The sequence below is a fragment of the Carcharodon carcharias genome, chromosome 18 (assembly GCF_017639515.1).
Source record: "Carcharodon carcharias isolate sCarCar2 chromosome 18, sCarCar2.pri, whole genome shotgun sequence".
NCBI lineage: Eukaryota > Metazoa > Chordata > Chondrichthyes > Lamniformes > Lamnidae > Carcharodon > Carcharodon carcharias.
This window is the reverse complement of record NC_054484.1, coordinates 48,185,370-48,201,234: the sequence shown is the minus strand read 5'-3', so window position 1 is coordinate 48,201,234 and position 15,865 is coordinate 48,185,370. Positions and strand designations below refer to the sequence as shown.

At 44.8% G+C, this 15,865-nt stretch overlaps 1 protein-coding gene across 3 annotated transcripts in view; it reads right to left on the bottom strand.

Moving 5' to 3' along the window:
- Positions 1-10,037: 10,037 nt before the first annotated feature.
- The window catches only part of arhgap31 (Rho GTPase activating protein 31), a 105,938-nt gene continuing 100,110 nt past the window's right edge, over positions 10,038-15,865 (bottom strand). For all 3 annotated transcript variants that reach the window (XM_041211520.1, XM_041211519.1, XM_041211521.1), the window contains one exon: positions 10,038-13,261. In XM_041211520.1, coding sequence (XP_041067454.1) covers positions 11,036-13,261 — 2,226 coding nt within the window. In that variant the 3' untranslated portion in view covers positions 10,038-11,035. The remainder of the gene's footprint in view (positions 13,262-15,865) is intronic.

The following is a 15,865-nucleotide window of genomic DNA, read 5'->3' as shown; positions in this document are numbered from 1 at the left end:
GGGTTGGACCTGAGAGAATGGAGTGCAGTAAGTTCAGAGAGAGGCAGGTTAGAATGGGTGAGAGGAGCAGAGAAATTGAGACGACTAATGTCGCGCCGACAGTTCTCAATGAAAAGATCGAGAGAAGGTAAGAATCCAGAGGGAGGGGTCCAGGTGGAGGGAGAATATTGAAGATGGGTAAAAGGATCCGTTGAACTGGGAGAGGACTCCTGCCCAAAGAAGTGAGCCCGGAGACGAAGACGGCGGAAGAAGAGTTCAGTATCATGCCGAGCCCGAAATTCATTGAGGTGAGGGCGTAAGGGTATGAAACTAAGTCCTTTGCTGAGCACTGAACGTTCAGCATCGGAGAGGGGAAGGTCAGGGGGTATAGTGAATACACGGCTGGGGTTGGGATTGGAAGATGGGGTGGGGATGGAGGGACAGGCAGGGGTGGAGGCGATGCTGCCAGACCTGCTGAGTTTTTCCAGGTAATTCTGTTTTTGTTTTGGATTTCCAGCATCCGCAGTTTTTTTGTTTTTATCACTGGTATGTTTAAGTTCGATTTACAACACATCAAATTATATATTTGAAGGTATTTCGCCTGCCCCACCCCATTTTCTCTGTTTTTCTCTCAGGTTATGGAGGGATGTGTTAGCCTGTGATGTCCACTGAAGTTGTGAATGTGTGGAAGTTGCCTGAAGGCCGTCACGTTTGAATGCCCTGTTGTTGCTTGTGTTCAGGCCACAGGAAAGGTAGAGGCCTGTCAAAGGCGCTTACTTTGAGAGAGGAAGAAGTTATAAACAACATTAGATAACAAACCTCAGAGGATGTCTAAAAACGATTGGTCATTACCTTGAACATAACTAGTTCATGATGATACTCTCATCACTCCTGTCTTCTGTGCTGTGAGCTACCCCTGCTGGTGCAGTTGAGCTACTATTAAAGGACTAGTCTGAAATCCCTTTTAAGTCACCCCCTTAAGTGCGAGAGGCAATGAGATTGAAGCAGTGTTACATTTGTGTAAGATTTTTAAAATCAGAAATGATCACGGAAGTGTGTGCGGAAATGTGAATTCTGATCAGGAAGTGGTAAAAGTCAGGACAGGCATAGTTTGAAATTCATTCCATTTAATTCCTGAACTTACGTTGCTATAGTATCTGAAAATAAAATGGTTTACTCCTTAATTGTCGTAAGGCTACATACCAACCAATTCCAAGTAATTCATTTTATATACTGCACTTGGAGATGTTTCTGAGATTTGGGATGTCAATGCAATTTTTTTTACCTGTATGTCTAGGCAATGAATGTCAGCAGGCTAGCTGGTTGTAGAACCATCCTGTCCTCACCTCATGCGCACTGATTCACAGTTCAATCTAGCCATAATTAGGCACTGTTGATCAATGTAACCCAGACACAAAGATTGTTAATTGTTTGTTTAGAGGAGCTATCTGAAACGGTGTTGTGTTTGGAGGTGTGTTACAGAGTTGATCTTCAGACAACTTTATTTATTAAACTGCAGCAGCAACTGTTGGGGTATCTCCATTCTTCTTAAATGATCCACATGCTTATGGGTGATTCAGCCCTCCACTTCCACGTGGTACAATAATGGTCCGGTTACAGAACTCTCTTTACCAGATAACCATTTTGGCCCTCCACCGAAATTATTTACATATGCTGTTTCTCCAACAGTAAATTCTCGCTCACGTCAATGCAAATCATGAGTCACTTTTTGGTTACCTTGACTTTTCTCCACCTTCCCCTCCAAATTGTGAAGTATCAGGCTTGGTTGAAGACGGTGCCTCATCAGTAATTCTGCAGGTATTGCCCCTGTCTTAGTGTGGGGGGTTGTTCTGTAGTGAAATAGAAAATGAGAAATTTCGGTCTCCAGTGAATCACCTGTTAACTTTTTCATTCCCACCTTAAAAGTTTGTACTGCTCTTTCTGCCAGTCCATTAGATGATGGATAGTACAGTGCAGTCTTCATGTGGCTGATACCAACGATGCTGACAAATGGTTGAAACTTAGTGCTTGTAAATGCAGCACCATTATCTGAGAAATTACCTCTGGCAATCCATGGATGGTGAAGCTTTGGCATAGTTTTTCTATAGTAGCACCTGTTGTTGGTGACTTTACCTCATAAACATCTAACCACTTGGAGTAAGCATCTAGAATCAGTAGAAACATGGTTCCAAGGAAAGGACCGACGTAATCTATGTGCAATTGTGCCCAGGGTCTACCAGGCCACTCCCATGGGTGTAATGAGGCTGCCACTGGCAACTTTTGCAGCTGTTGACATTGTATACAGTGTTTTATCACATTTTCAATATCGCCATCCTTCCCCGGCCACCAAAGATAACTCCACGCTATAGTCTTCATTCGGGAGATCCTTGGAGGGGCACTATGTAGCTTAACTAAAAGTGGTTTCCTCCCTTGTGAAGGAACTACTACTCATGCACCCCATAATAGAATACCATCCTGACTGCTCATCTCGTGTCTTCGGTTGAAAAATGGCTGCAATTCATCAGAGACTGGTTCCTGGGACCATCGATGTAACTCTTGGTCTCTCACTCGAGACAGAACTGGATCATGATTTGTCCAGTTTCTTATCTGCCTGGCACAGACTGGTGAGGAATCTAGAAAACTCATCACCATACGAGCTCCTGTGGGATTGGAACGTGTTCATCATTCTGTTGCAAAGGAAGCCGGCTTTGGGCATCGGCTTTTGCTATATGAATCCCTGGTCTATGTACAAAGGTGTATTCATATGCTGCCAAAATTAGGGCCTATCTTTGTATTCTTGCAGAAGCTATGGGTGGTATCACCTTTTCCTCGCTAAACAGACCAAAAAGTGCTTCATGGTCTGATACTATCGTGAAATGTTGCTTGTGCATGTGTTGATGGAATGTTTTTACACCAAAAAATAATCAATAGACCTTCCTTTTCAATCTGAGAATATCCTTTTTCAGCTGTGGTAAGTGTCCTGGATACATAGCATATCGGCCTCTCTGTACCGGTGCCATTTTGTGAACTCCCACTCCATAGGGGGGGACACATTGCAGGTTCTCACTAATTCCTTTGTCTGGTCATAATGCACTAACAAATCTGAAGAGTGTAAGAGCTGTTTTACTTTCATGAAGGCATCTTCTTGGGGTGACTCCCAAACCCAACACAGGTTTTTTCTTAACAGTGAATGAAGAGCGGCTAGAACTGTGGATAAATTTGATAGAAATCACCCATAATAATAAATCAGCCTTAAAAATGATTTAAGTTCAGAGGTGTCCTTGGGTGCAGGTGCCTCTCTTATTGCTTTAACCTCCTCTTCAATTGAGTGTAACCATTGGGCATCTAACCGGTGACCCAAATAAGTGATTTCATTTGCTTGAAAAGTGCATTTTTCCTTCTTTAGGTGTATTCCTGCTTCTAAAAATCATTTCGGAGCTTCCTCTAGGTTAGCCAAATGTTCCTTTTCTGTGAATCCAGTTATCATTGCATCGTCCAGGTAGGCCACAACCTGAGGTAGACCCTGCTTTAAGTTCTCCTTCGTCCTCTGAAGAATGGCACAGGCCGAGGAAACACCGAAGGGCAGGCGTGTTTATTGGTATAACGCTTTGTGGGTATTTATGGTCATAAATTCTCAGGAGGGATCATCCAGCTCCAGTTGCTGATATGCATGACTCACGTCAAGCTTTGTATACATTGTCCCTCCTGTTAGTTTGGCATATAGGTGTTTAATCTTGGGAATAGGGGCCTGTCCAGTTTGGCTGCTTTGTTGACTGTTAGCTTATAGTCCCCACAGGTCCGGATAGCCTGGTTTGGTCTAAGGACAGGGGCTCTGGGAGCTGCTCACTTTGAGAACTGAACCGCTTTTATGACACCCAGCCTCTCTGCCTGGTTCAGCTCAGTATCAACATTCTCTCTCACGCAATCCATATTTTTGGCGAAGTCTAGTGAAAAACAAATGAGCACAGAAGTCAAATGTGTCTTACAGTAGCTGTAGAAAATATCTAGGAAGTTGATAAGAAAACTCAGTATGGAATCGTCCCAGATGTGCGCTAACTGCGCTAGTGGGCGTGAAAAACGACGTTTCACCCGTCGGCCACAAGGGCAGGTTTTTGCACCGTATCGTCAGCTTCCTGCTTCATTAATTATGGAGCCACAGGAAGTACGCTGTCTCACTGGTGGGCGGCCTCTGAAATGCCCGCCATGCCGTTACCTCACTGTTTCCTCACTCCAGGTGCCATATCTAAACTGCAGCCATGCACACAGTTCTCAATGCTGGCAGCCCAGGGCTGCTCCAGTGAAAACATGGCCCTGAAAGCCAAGAAGAATTCAGTGACCCGTCACTGGAATGCCTTTTGGAGGCCGCCATGATGTTCTCTACCCTCGCTCTGGCCGCAGGATGTCCAGCAATCTCATCACTCCGGCTTGGGAGGCTGTGTCAGTGGTGGTCAGTGCCAATGCTGCACAGAAAAGGTTGGCCATCCAATGCAGAAAGAGGATGAATGATCTCATCTGTGCTGCCAGGTCAAGGCAACCATCTCATCAATCTCAACTCACACACTCACAAGCCCATCACACATTCACTGGCGTCTCACTCACTGCCAACTCAAGGGGCATCACCACTCACTCTCTCACACACACCTTCACATCTCCATCTGGCCTCATCTCCTCTGGAGACTGCCTCCTCAGCCCTCACCATCTTAAGGCCACTTGCACAGATCAAAATATGCCCCCCACACATACCCTGGGATACTCCCCTTCTCCAGTACAGCCCTCACCCAGCAGCATCTTCCCTTGCCTGAGGCCGCTTCTCCAAGCAAGTGCTAGCCCTGCAGACATTGAAAAGCCACACCCGCCTTGCGGCTGGTCTAGTGGATAGAGACCTGCCTGTGAGACCCCTTAAAGTGATGTGGTGCTGCCTGTGAAGCCTGGCGCTGATGACCACAAGTGCTGCTTGAAGCAAGGTTGGAAAACAAACTTCGAAGTCCCAAGCAAAGTGCAGCTCGCCAGGTGCACATTGCTTATGTACAGTTGTGAAACGCTTCAGTGTACAATCATGCTGAAGTGCCCAGATGATCCAACGCGGGAGGGGGGATGATTCCAGTGAGCAGGGCTTATAATGAGATGCTAAAGTACTGAAATCAGGTTCCCGATGTGCAGAGGTGGGAAACATGGTCCGCCATTGACAGGTGGAGTGGACAATTGCAAACTGGTTTCACAATGGCGTAAAACCAATTTTTGGCCTTCTTTTCATATTGTCTGCTCATGCCCACCACCAAAGGAAGTGGAAAATTCTGCTGTGTGTCTTTTTAGAAGGTAGATCATTACCCGCCCTCTTCAATTTCAGAGGGATATTACATCCAAGATGAGACTGATGCCCAAGCCTCCATTTGGCATGGAAAATCAAGACATGGGATACATGTTTGCCCTTAGAGATATTATCATGCAGCTATGATGCACATGCTGCATCATAATTAGCTTGGTAACCTGACTAACACGACGTGTGTGCATCTCAGAACTGTGATGAATTTATGACTAATGTCAAGAAGCTGTTCTTCAAAGCAACTGGAAGCTTTTGATTTTGTGCGATAGAGTAAAATAGGTGAAGTTGACAGCCCATTTTACATCTTTTCCAATCTTTATTTCCATTGACTTCTCTCATCTGTTTGTACTATAAGACAAAATTAAGATCAATTACAGAGAGTGATAACATGATTAGGCTTCTGGGTACAGTAGTGGAGGCAAAAACCTGGAGTCATTTAAAAAAAGATGTTGCCTGAGAGTGGCTTTTTGGATGGATGAGCTAGTGGAATGGTAGAATAGCCGTCACTACCATGGAGTCTGGTGGGGTGGAAATTTTTAAATTGGGTCTGACACTTCCTACCAACAGAAGACAGAGGCCGGAATTTTCCGGCCCTGTTGGTGTCTGGCATCATGGCGGGCGGTGGGATAACAATATGGCGAGATGGCCAAAAAGCGCAATCGTCTGATGGTGTCCACCATGGCTACTGGAGGCCAGCGTGAACTGACTTTGCATCCTGGTAATGGATGCAAAGCAAGGCACAGCCAGAATCGTCCCCCCCAACACCAGATTTACCGCTATGCCAGCCCAGAACACATTTGGACTAGTGATGTGCAGAAGTCAGGACTTACCATAAGAGCCTTGTAGAGATCCCAGACGTCCGAGGAGCAGAAGATTCTGGAGCCGTACAGCTACCGGACCCTGGAAGATCATGTGCATCGCATGCTGGGTGGATTCTCCTGACATAGCTCTGCTGTGAAACAGCTCATGGGAGGTGGGAGGTCTATGTTGATGTCTCAAGTTTGCATTGCAACATCACAGTCTTGGCCATGGGCTGCGGAGGATGACTAGCAAGGGTATGGAGAGGAAGGTCTAGCTGTGAGTGGGAGAGGAAGGTGTACCTGGAGATATACCTGGTGGTGAGGTTGGGAGGCAGGGACCAAGGTGTCAGAGAAGGGGTGGTGAGGTTGGGAGGAGGGAGGAGGGAGTATGGGGGAGGGGGATGTAACAGGGGAGAATATGACAAGTTGGGGGCTAGGTATAAAGGGGGAGGAAGGTGTCAGGGAAGGAGTTCACAGTGGGGGGAAGGAGTTTGGAGGGGGAATGGACTTTGTGGGGAAGGAAGGAATTCGGGGGGAGGAAGGAGCTCGGAGAGGGGAAGGAGTCCAGTGGGAGGAGGAAGGAGTCTGGGGAAGAAGGAGTTTGTAGTGGGAAGCAGCCCAGGGGAGGAAGGAGTTCAGAGAATGGAAGGAATCCAAGGGGAGGAAGGAGTCTCGGGAAAGGAAAGAGTTCGGAGGAGGCAAGAAGTCCAAGGAGAGGAATAAGGGTGGAGGATGGAGTAAGGGGGTGGGGGGTGGGTGGGGGGGGGGGGTGCGTTGTCCAGGTAAATGTGCAAGGGAGGGATCTGTGGAGTCAATGACTGCCTCCTGGGGAGTGAGCTGAAGATGGGCGTGGAAGGAGTGAATGATGAGTATGAGAGGGAGCAGAATGAGCCAGAAGGGTGGGAGGATGAGGGTGCGATAGTAGCAGTAGAAGGGATGGTGAAGGTGGTTTGTGGGGACTCGGAGGCAGACATGGACCCTGGGGGCAGAAAGGGGGAGGTCAGTGTGGATGGGGGTTGGATTCTTATGAAGATGGGGAACGTGCATCTTCATTTGGACATCCTGGAAAGAAAAGGGTTCTGGTTGGTAATGATGGTGGGGAGGTGGAAGGGAATGCCAGGGGTCAACAGCGGTCGGGGAAAGGATGTGTGTGACTGGGGGAGGGGAAAGGATGGAGGAGTTTATGAGAAATTTTACTACGACCATTTTTTTCAAATCAAAAGTGAGCGGAGCCTTGCATTGGACAGACACAGGTGCTGCATGGGAGTGTGATCATTGGGTGGGTGGAGATGCAGGTCGGCCCAGATTTACAACTGAAAGAGAACCCCAGCAGGCAGCATTGAAAATGCTCAGGACATTGAGATGTGTGTGATGGATGAAGGCTCCGTGTGCATGGGAGAATGATTGCACAAGGCTCTGAAAGGCCCTGCCTTTCACACAAACTTCTCCCTCCAGAATTGCTCGTGGTCTGGCTGCGTGCAGCTGAACTGCTTGTGGGAGAGGATGCAGGGGGAGGACTTGCATAGCCTGTAAATGAAGCTGAAAAACAACATTATACATTATTTAGTGAAAATGAATATATTTTCAGATTATAAAGTGACAAAATGTGTTTACCCGTACAACCACTTGTGATCAAAAATTCTTAAATTTTCTAGACTGACAACTTCTTTTAGGTGCTGCCCTGACATCCGCAGCAGGCGTGGAGACAACCTATGCAATGTTTCGCCCTGTTGCCTTTGATGACTTTGGCATGCATCCTCTGGCGATCCGATGCCTTGAGGGCCCCAGTTGCTTTGGCTGTCCTCCTATGGGCCAGCTGCTCCCACTGCAGTCTCAGAGGACGAGGTTGAGGGGGTCACAAGCAAAGGGGAATCAGAGGGAGTGGACAGCCTCTGAGATTCCTGAGTGGATGATCCAGGTGTCCAGCTGCCGCTCCTCCTCCCTTCCTCCTCCCTTCGGAAGTCCCTGGCCTGACTCCTTGAGGAGAAGTAGTACCTGGAGGGACGTCAAGGTGCCCTGTTTCCTTCTCATGTTGCCTCTACAGGAACTCACCCATGGCTACTGTGATGGAGCGCAGGTCTGCAGGCATGTTCATGTTCTGCTGGAACAGGGTCTTCATGCCTCCCCATGGAGACCTCCATAGGCGCACATGTGGACACCGCTTCATCAGAGAGCTTGCTGATGCATTCCTACGACTAGCCTGCCACTCTGTTGAGGGCTTCTAGCAGCTCTGCGTGATGTTCCCCTGCCTTCTGCTGACTCTCCATGATGAGTTGGAAGGCCAAATCCGAGGCATAAGCACTGATAATGGTGCATATTACGAACATACGAAATGGGAGCAGAAGTAGGCCATTAGGCCCTGTGAGCCTGCTCCGCCATTCAATAAGATCATGGCTGACCTGTTTTTATTTCGAGTTCTACATTCCCATCTATACTCGATATTGGTTACATCTGAGCTGTGGGTGAAGTGTCATGAGCCTTTCAGTTGTACAATTTGGGGGGTCCAGCAGTGCATCCAAGATCTTATACCCAGATGGCAAAACCAAGTCTGTGGATGTGAGAGTCACTGTCAGCCTTTCCTTTCTAGTAGAAGGTGTATTCTCCTGCTTATTCCTTCAGCTGCCCCTCCCCTCGGTCCCATTAAGGGCAGTGCTGTCAATTTGGAGACTTGCTAGCTCACATGATATGATTACAGTTCTTCTTTCCGGATGGTCACTCTTGAGATTATCCATTATTCCAAGTTGCAACATTTAGAGTTGTCTTTCTTTGAATATAAAGATGGTGAGATCCTGCAGGATGTGGTTCCCCAGCCAGGAAAAAATGGGACAACCTATTTTTTGGGAACCTTTTCCAGTCCCTCACTATTTGGGTGAGCAGAGAGCATCTTGAAGAGACTTTTCAGTCACAGATGCAGCTGCCCAAAGACACCACTGTCCCAACACAGGTGTCCAAAAACCTTTATGCACCTATCGCCTATGTACAGATTCTTAACTAGGGGCTCCTAGGTTCACAGTCCTGACCCTGTCACCAACTCTCTATCACCACAGAACTTGGCAAATGGACCCTGGTGGAAGCCTGCATGTGACTTTGTTTAACTTGGGGACCATAGTGCGCCATCATTGTCCACATGATCTGGACGGATCGGTTGTCAGAGTTCAGTGACTTGATGAACCACAATGACTGGGACCACCTTGCCACTGCAGCCTTCTTCCACCTTTGCAGCCAGTAAGACACATGTACTGCTTTTCTTGTATTTCTTGGACTGCATTTTGACTGGAACCACCACCATCGCTGCACCCCCACACCCAGCCTTTCCGCCATGGATGGCCCTACCAGGAGCAAGGAGCTCCCAATGGTATTGCTCAAGGGATCCTCTGAGCACACAAGCCTCTTCACTACATCAAGGTGACCGCTAAAAGCCTGCTGCAGCACAAGTTAAGTAACTGGGAGTGTGCCTGAGCAACCATTTTTTAAAAGCTTTAATAAAGAAATACAAAAGGTTGCCAGGCCTTCATTGTCAGGGGTGGGAGAAGTAAGTGTGGAGTCTCCCTATAGGGTGAACTTTGTCTGTACCCCCCGGCCAGTCAGCCAGGGAGGACCTGCTAGGACCACTGGTACATCAGATTGCCACTGGGTGCCCACTTCCAGGTAGTTGATTTGCCTCCTCATTGTGTTGGGCAACTGGATAATCCCAGTTGCCCTCCATTACCTACTTTCAACAATGTTCTTTATGAGCCTAATCATGTGCTCACCCTGTGGGGGGCGGGTGACCTTCCGGCACCAAAATGGAACAGGATCAGGAAGCTGGCATGCCAGCCAGCCTTGTATGTTTCTGACCCCCATCTGTCTGTTTCCAACGGTGACAGGGCCTGAGAATTCTGCCCATTGAGTCACGCTGTGCTTCAGATTATGAAATAAATAGAAATGGCAAAATGTTTGTGAAGTATATTGTTATTCAAACATTTTAATTCTCAGAATTGGAAAACATACTTACATTTAATATTTGACAATATAGAAATAATTTCAATACACGAGAAAGATATAAACATTGAAACTGAGATGTTGAAGCATTTATGGAAACACTGGAGTTGTCTACCCTCTGAGATGGCTGTATCTAGATAAATAATACAGTAGTATATCTATTGTAGATTATCTGCTTTGGCCAAAAGTGAGTGACACATTTCTCCATAGCTTGCTTTTCTATGAGGTATAATTTGATCAGTATAAATTTGGAAGATACAATAATTTGAACTGACATTGCTCTATTACCAAGTGTAATAGATGAACAGGTAAAGTAAGCAATAACAAAACAGTATGGTGTGCATGGTTGGTGAAAAGTCAATCATTAAGTGCATTAACCACCAATGATGCACAACTTCACTATCATAACACTTATAGCAAAATGTCTTCCACTCATCCTCTAAAAGGTTTACTACAAGGTGCAATAAATATTATAGTAATGTAACCCTTGTAGCAAAATAGACAAGGACATCCATTCTATTGCTGTGAGAGATGAACTGTCAGTAAGATGAGTACTATACAGTTTGGCAGTAACTACCTCTCACTCACATTCATTGCACAGATTTAGTTTAGAGAAAGCTTATGAAATGTATTTTTAAAAAACTATTTGGCCATTACTTTGTATATTTTGGACCTATTCTTTATTCACTTTAATTTGCACGTTGTTAAGTTGTGTTGCAATCAATGCCAGAATTAAGCTTGTACTTTTTGTTTATTAAATACTTAATTCAAATAACCTACTTTCCACATCTTGTACAAGTCCAGCTACTTTACACCTTCTTATGAACATTTTAAAATTTTGACAGATGTTTGAGCAGTGGGTGGAAGAATACGTACACATTGTGACTGAAAGGTCTCAATAAGATATACTCTTGTGTAGCCAGTCTGAAGATTGTAGAATCATTAAAGGTGGTCATTCAATTTGCCTGCCACCTCTATTTTCAAATATCATAGACCTCCTTTGAGGTTGGTAGAAACAACTTGTTGAGGTCTCCAACCTCTGTCCACTTTTTGGCATGCTCATTCGACTTCGAAGAGTGACACCGTCTGGCCCTTTCTGACTGTCATTAAGTTCATGTGGGTAGCTACTAGGAGACAAATGATCCAATTCTGATGGTGACTGTTGTTCAGGGCTGGATTGTACTGGACTAAGATGCACCTTGTTGGAGTCTATGGAAGAAGGACGTTCCACACTAGGCCAGGGTGGGCTGAACAGGATAAGGCTTTGAGGCCTGCCTGCCTTTGATCTGTGCTGTGCATGCCGCATAAACCCGGGCTTTTGTTGCACTGGAGATCTTTCCACTCTTGATGGGGTTGGACTGTCAAATACATCTTCTCCATTTGCTTTGCAGGTTCTTTTCACAATTGGTGCTGCTTCGGTGGTTTTGGACTGTACAAGTGAGGTCTCTGGTGAAACTGCACAACTTGTGTGTTCAGGTATTTGAAACTTGGGTAGGCCATTTTCTTTCCCATCTTTGCATTCTGCTACTGAAGGATTTATTAAAGAAGAATCCAGTCCATTTTTGTTCTCAGGGCTACTCTGTTCACATGCTGTAATGGGTTGCAAAATCGTTAACACTTTATCCAGAGGAAGAGAGGGAGGAGTGAGATTATTTTTTGGCAAAGGTTGAGGGACCTGGGTAAACTGCAATTTTGGTGGAATGACTGGAATGGCTTTGACTTGACATGTCTTTATCATATAAGTCATTCGAACAGCAGTGACACCGATTGGGATTGATTGAATTGAATAACCATCAGATAAAGGAGACTTGTCATTGACCATGGGGTATAAAACAAGTAACGAGGCCTTATCATTAGATTTCAAGCAGCCTTCCTCATTTCCATCAGCTATTAGCCTTACAGATTCAGTTTCTGTTGACTCTAAACATGGCATTGACCCTGCACTTATAACACATAAACTCTCTGATTCCTTAGATGATAATGAATTGTCTTCGGTTAATAAGATGTGTAGCTGGTTACTTGTAGAGATTCCCTCCACTTCATCTGGGAAATTTACAGATTTAGTTACAAGAGAGCTATTTTTTAAGGAATCACCATTGCAGATTTGCAAAGAAGTCTCTGGGCTTTGACTATTCCAATCAATATCATTGTTAGCAAATTGAGATGAATTATTGTTAAAATCTTCTGGAGCTATTATCTCTATGCAAGCATCAGGAGATAATATCTCCAGCCTTTCACCATGTATCACAATTGGTGACGTTAAAGACAAACATCCTTCCTCATCTTTTGTAGCTTCACCCAGCTGAGATGAATGGGAGCTAGGCTGTTTTAATGTATCATTGTCCATCCAGGCTTCAGGTAGGAGGAGCTCACTGGTATCAATCTGTGATGCTGCACATTTCTGATTTGACTGATTATCTGCCAATTGCCCCTTCTGATCACTTTTATCGTTGAATAGATTAACCTTTGTACGTTCCCTCTGCATGTAGAGGACATCTTCTGAGCACGTTCCTGAATGATTAACATCTGTTTCTGAGTCTGGTTCAGGTTTGTTAGAGATATTATCCCTAATGCAAGGTTCTGAGGACTGAAATGCATGGGGAACAGTTGGACATTGATGCTTTTTGTCTGAATTAGGATCAATTAATGGATTTGGATTAGATTCAGGATCATTTGAGATGAAAGAATCTGTAGAAATTCCTGAGCATGCTATTGGCGGGCTCTCAATTGGCGTTATAAAAATGTTTTCATCTGTTAATGGTTGAGTAAGCTCCATCTTTGAGCAATCAGTTAACAAGGGTCCAGTAGGTGTACTCTGCTGAGGCTGAGCTGGGCTAGGGTCAGGCATCTTGGTGCTACTTTCTTCACTGGAATGTACATTATTTATGGAGTTTAGGCACAGTTCTTCTGTGTTATTTTCAACCATTAGAGGTGGGCTTTGTAAGAACAGGTCAGGAAGACTGTGTATTCTTTGATGTCCTTTAAACTTTAGTTTTACTGAGGCATCAGCCAGGGGCTTGTCCTCAATATCACTCTTGTCATGTGACTGGACAAATCTTTCCTCCACCTTTCCTTGAAAGTTGTTTATCGCAGTGACCTCCTCGGGTTCAGTGATCACAAGCTCTTTAGCATCTGGCCACAGTTGCTCCATAAACGCCTTAGCAGAGGAATCTGTGTCCTATGAAAATACACACAGCATAATGTTAATGAAGCCTTCATTTTTGTACATTGGAACTGGACTTTAACATTTATTAATTGTTTTTACTGACTAAAAGTGAACTGCATCAGATGGTGAGGAAGTGTTGCTGCCTGTCCTTGTAAGTGTAAGGGTTTTTACGAATTGTCCTAACGGATAGTCCAGTGGGGTAAATGCACTGCCTAATGTTCTTAGCCATATAGATCAGGAATGTTCAGTGGTCGGATCGTGCTGGGTTAACTGATCTCAGCTAAAGGGAACAATTAGATTAATCCTTGAGTACAGGGAAGAAAATTAAGCTGGGTTCCTGCTCCCAAGTGCTGTCCAGTAACTTCTGTTGAAAAATACATGTGTAGATATGGAGTGTGCCTGTCTTTGATGGTGCTCAGGGTCAATTCAGCCATCAGCACCCTGTCTTACCTTACACATGAAGAGTGGCCAGGCAGGTGAGGTACCAGAAGGTTGTTAGTACTTCCGGAATTGTCCTCCAGCTTGAGTCATTGTATTCAAAATAAAGAAAGAACTTGCATTTATATAGTGTCTTATTACCACTCAGGGTGTCTCAAAGTGCTTTACAACTAATTGGCTACTTCTGAAGTGCAGTCACTGATGTTACATGGGTAAATGTGGCTGTCAATCTGCATGCAGCAATGACCCAGACAATCTGTATTTTCTGGTGTTGGTTGAGGGAGAAATATTGGCCAGAGCACTGGGAGAACCCCTCCAATCTTCATTGGATAATGCCAAGGAATCCTTTACATCCACCTACATAGGCAGGCCCTTAATTAGTTTAACATCACATCTAAAAGAATGTATCCCCAAGGGCCCAACACTCTCTGTGTACTGCTTTGACAGATCAGCCTAGATTTTGGACTCCTGTAGTGAGACTTAAACTGACAAACATAAAACATGGGTGAGAGTGCTAGCACTGAGTTAAACTGATATTGCAGGAAAAGAATTCAAAACGATAAAACCTTGAGTTCAACAGGAAATGTATATTGAAAACCCAAGTGTGGAGATTAATGGCTCTTGCTGATGTTTCTGTCCATTCATTTTAATAGTTGAAAATCCAGCAGAGTCTGTTGGATTCGGTTTTGAAGAAGAGTCATACTGGACTCAAAACATTAACTCCGTTTCTCTCTCCACAGATGCTGCCAGACCCACTGAGTTTTTCCAGCATTTTCTGTTGTTAATTACAGCAGAGTCTGTTGTGCTTTGTGTCCGAATTTTCAGTATGCAAGCCTGACAGGTGAAAGTCTGCTCCAGAAACTTGAGTTTGTAAAGCCTACCTACCCTTAAATACCAATAACAATCAGAAGACAAAGCATTCTTACTCATTCCTTCCACTAGAGGACACCTGTGCTACACACCAAATTAGGTCAGATATTGATCTAAAATTTATATCTTGCAAAAAAACATGACATTAAAACTCTTTACTGCAAAGAAACAATCATTAGTTATCTCTGCTTGTAATGCAGTATAGGAACATTTATCAAACTCACATGATAATTGGATTTTCGTCAAGAGTAAATAATCCCAATTTAACCACTCAGATTAGAAAACTGAGAATTTCTATTTAGGGGAAACACTCAAGTGGTAAATGGTGTTATGTGATTCACAGCCAAAGGAAGGGAGATGTGTTACCCCACCACATTTTCCAGGGTTGAACTAACTGAAATATTACAAAAAGGACCCGTGTGATAGTACTACCTCTGACTGGATATTGTGTGGGGGTGAGGGGGAGGGGAATTACATTTAAAGTCCTGTAGCAGTTTAAAGAGGTCAGACTATAACAAAGACCATTTTGGCAGTTCGACTTCAAAATATATGTTTGAAGAGTGACTGTTTGCAAGCTCAAGGCAGCTGTGACATTTCTAGTAGCGCTGAGGCACCTGTAAGGTGGAGATGGGCTGCAGCTGGGGATTGAATTATATGATGTAAGTAAGTGATAGCATTGTTTGTGAAGTCTAGCCTCCATAAGCACTGCTTCTGAATCAATTGGAGGTGGAAGAACCACAGTCTGGAGTGGGGTTACCAGCAGGTGAGTGTCAGGTGTATCCTGTGCTGTCTGACCAGCTTGGTCTCTCTCTGTTCCTAATCTTCATTTTCCAAAGAGCAAAAATACAGGGAGACTTCCCATGAGAAACCATTATGGCCTCTTTGGAATTGGTGAGTGTGGGGAAATGGGAGCTCAGGAGCAGCAGGCACAAAGATAGGTGGTAAAGCAATTGCCAGCAGGTTTAAAACAACATTTAAAATTGGCTGAAAAATCAACTCTCCTTGCCCATTTTTAAAGTGCCTGTTGGATCCTTTGAATCAACTTGTCCCCTTTATTTATCACCTAGCAACACCGAACAACTGTTTAACGTGGGTGTGTTTGGCTTGTGTAAATGAGTGGTAATGACATAATATCAGACTTATGATGCCATGAATCATCATTGCCTTATTCAAATATGTCTGTATATTTTATGGATGGTTCTGCTAAATGTGGCAGCCATAAATCGGGTGGCTAACTGGAACTTATGCCGTTTCCCTTCTGCCCGCTGGAACATCATCTGCAGTTTGGATGGTATTAAGATTCCTTAA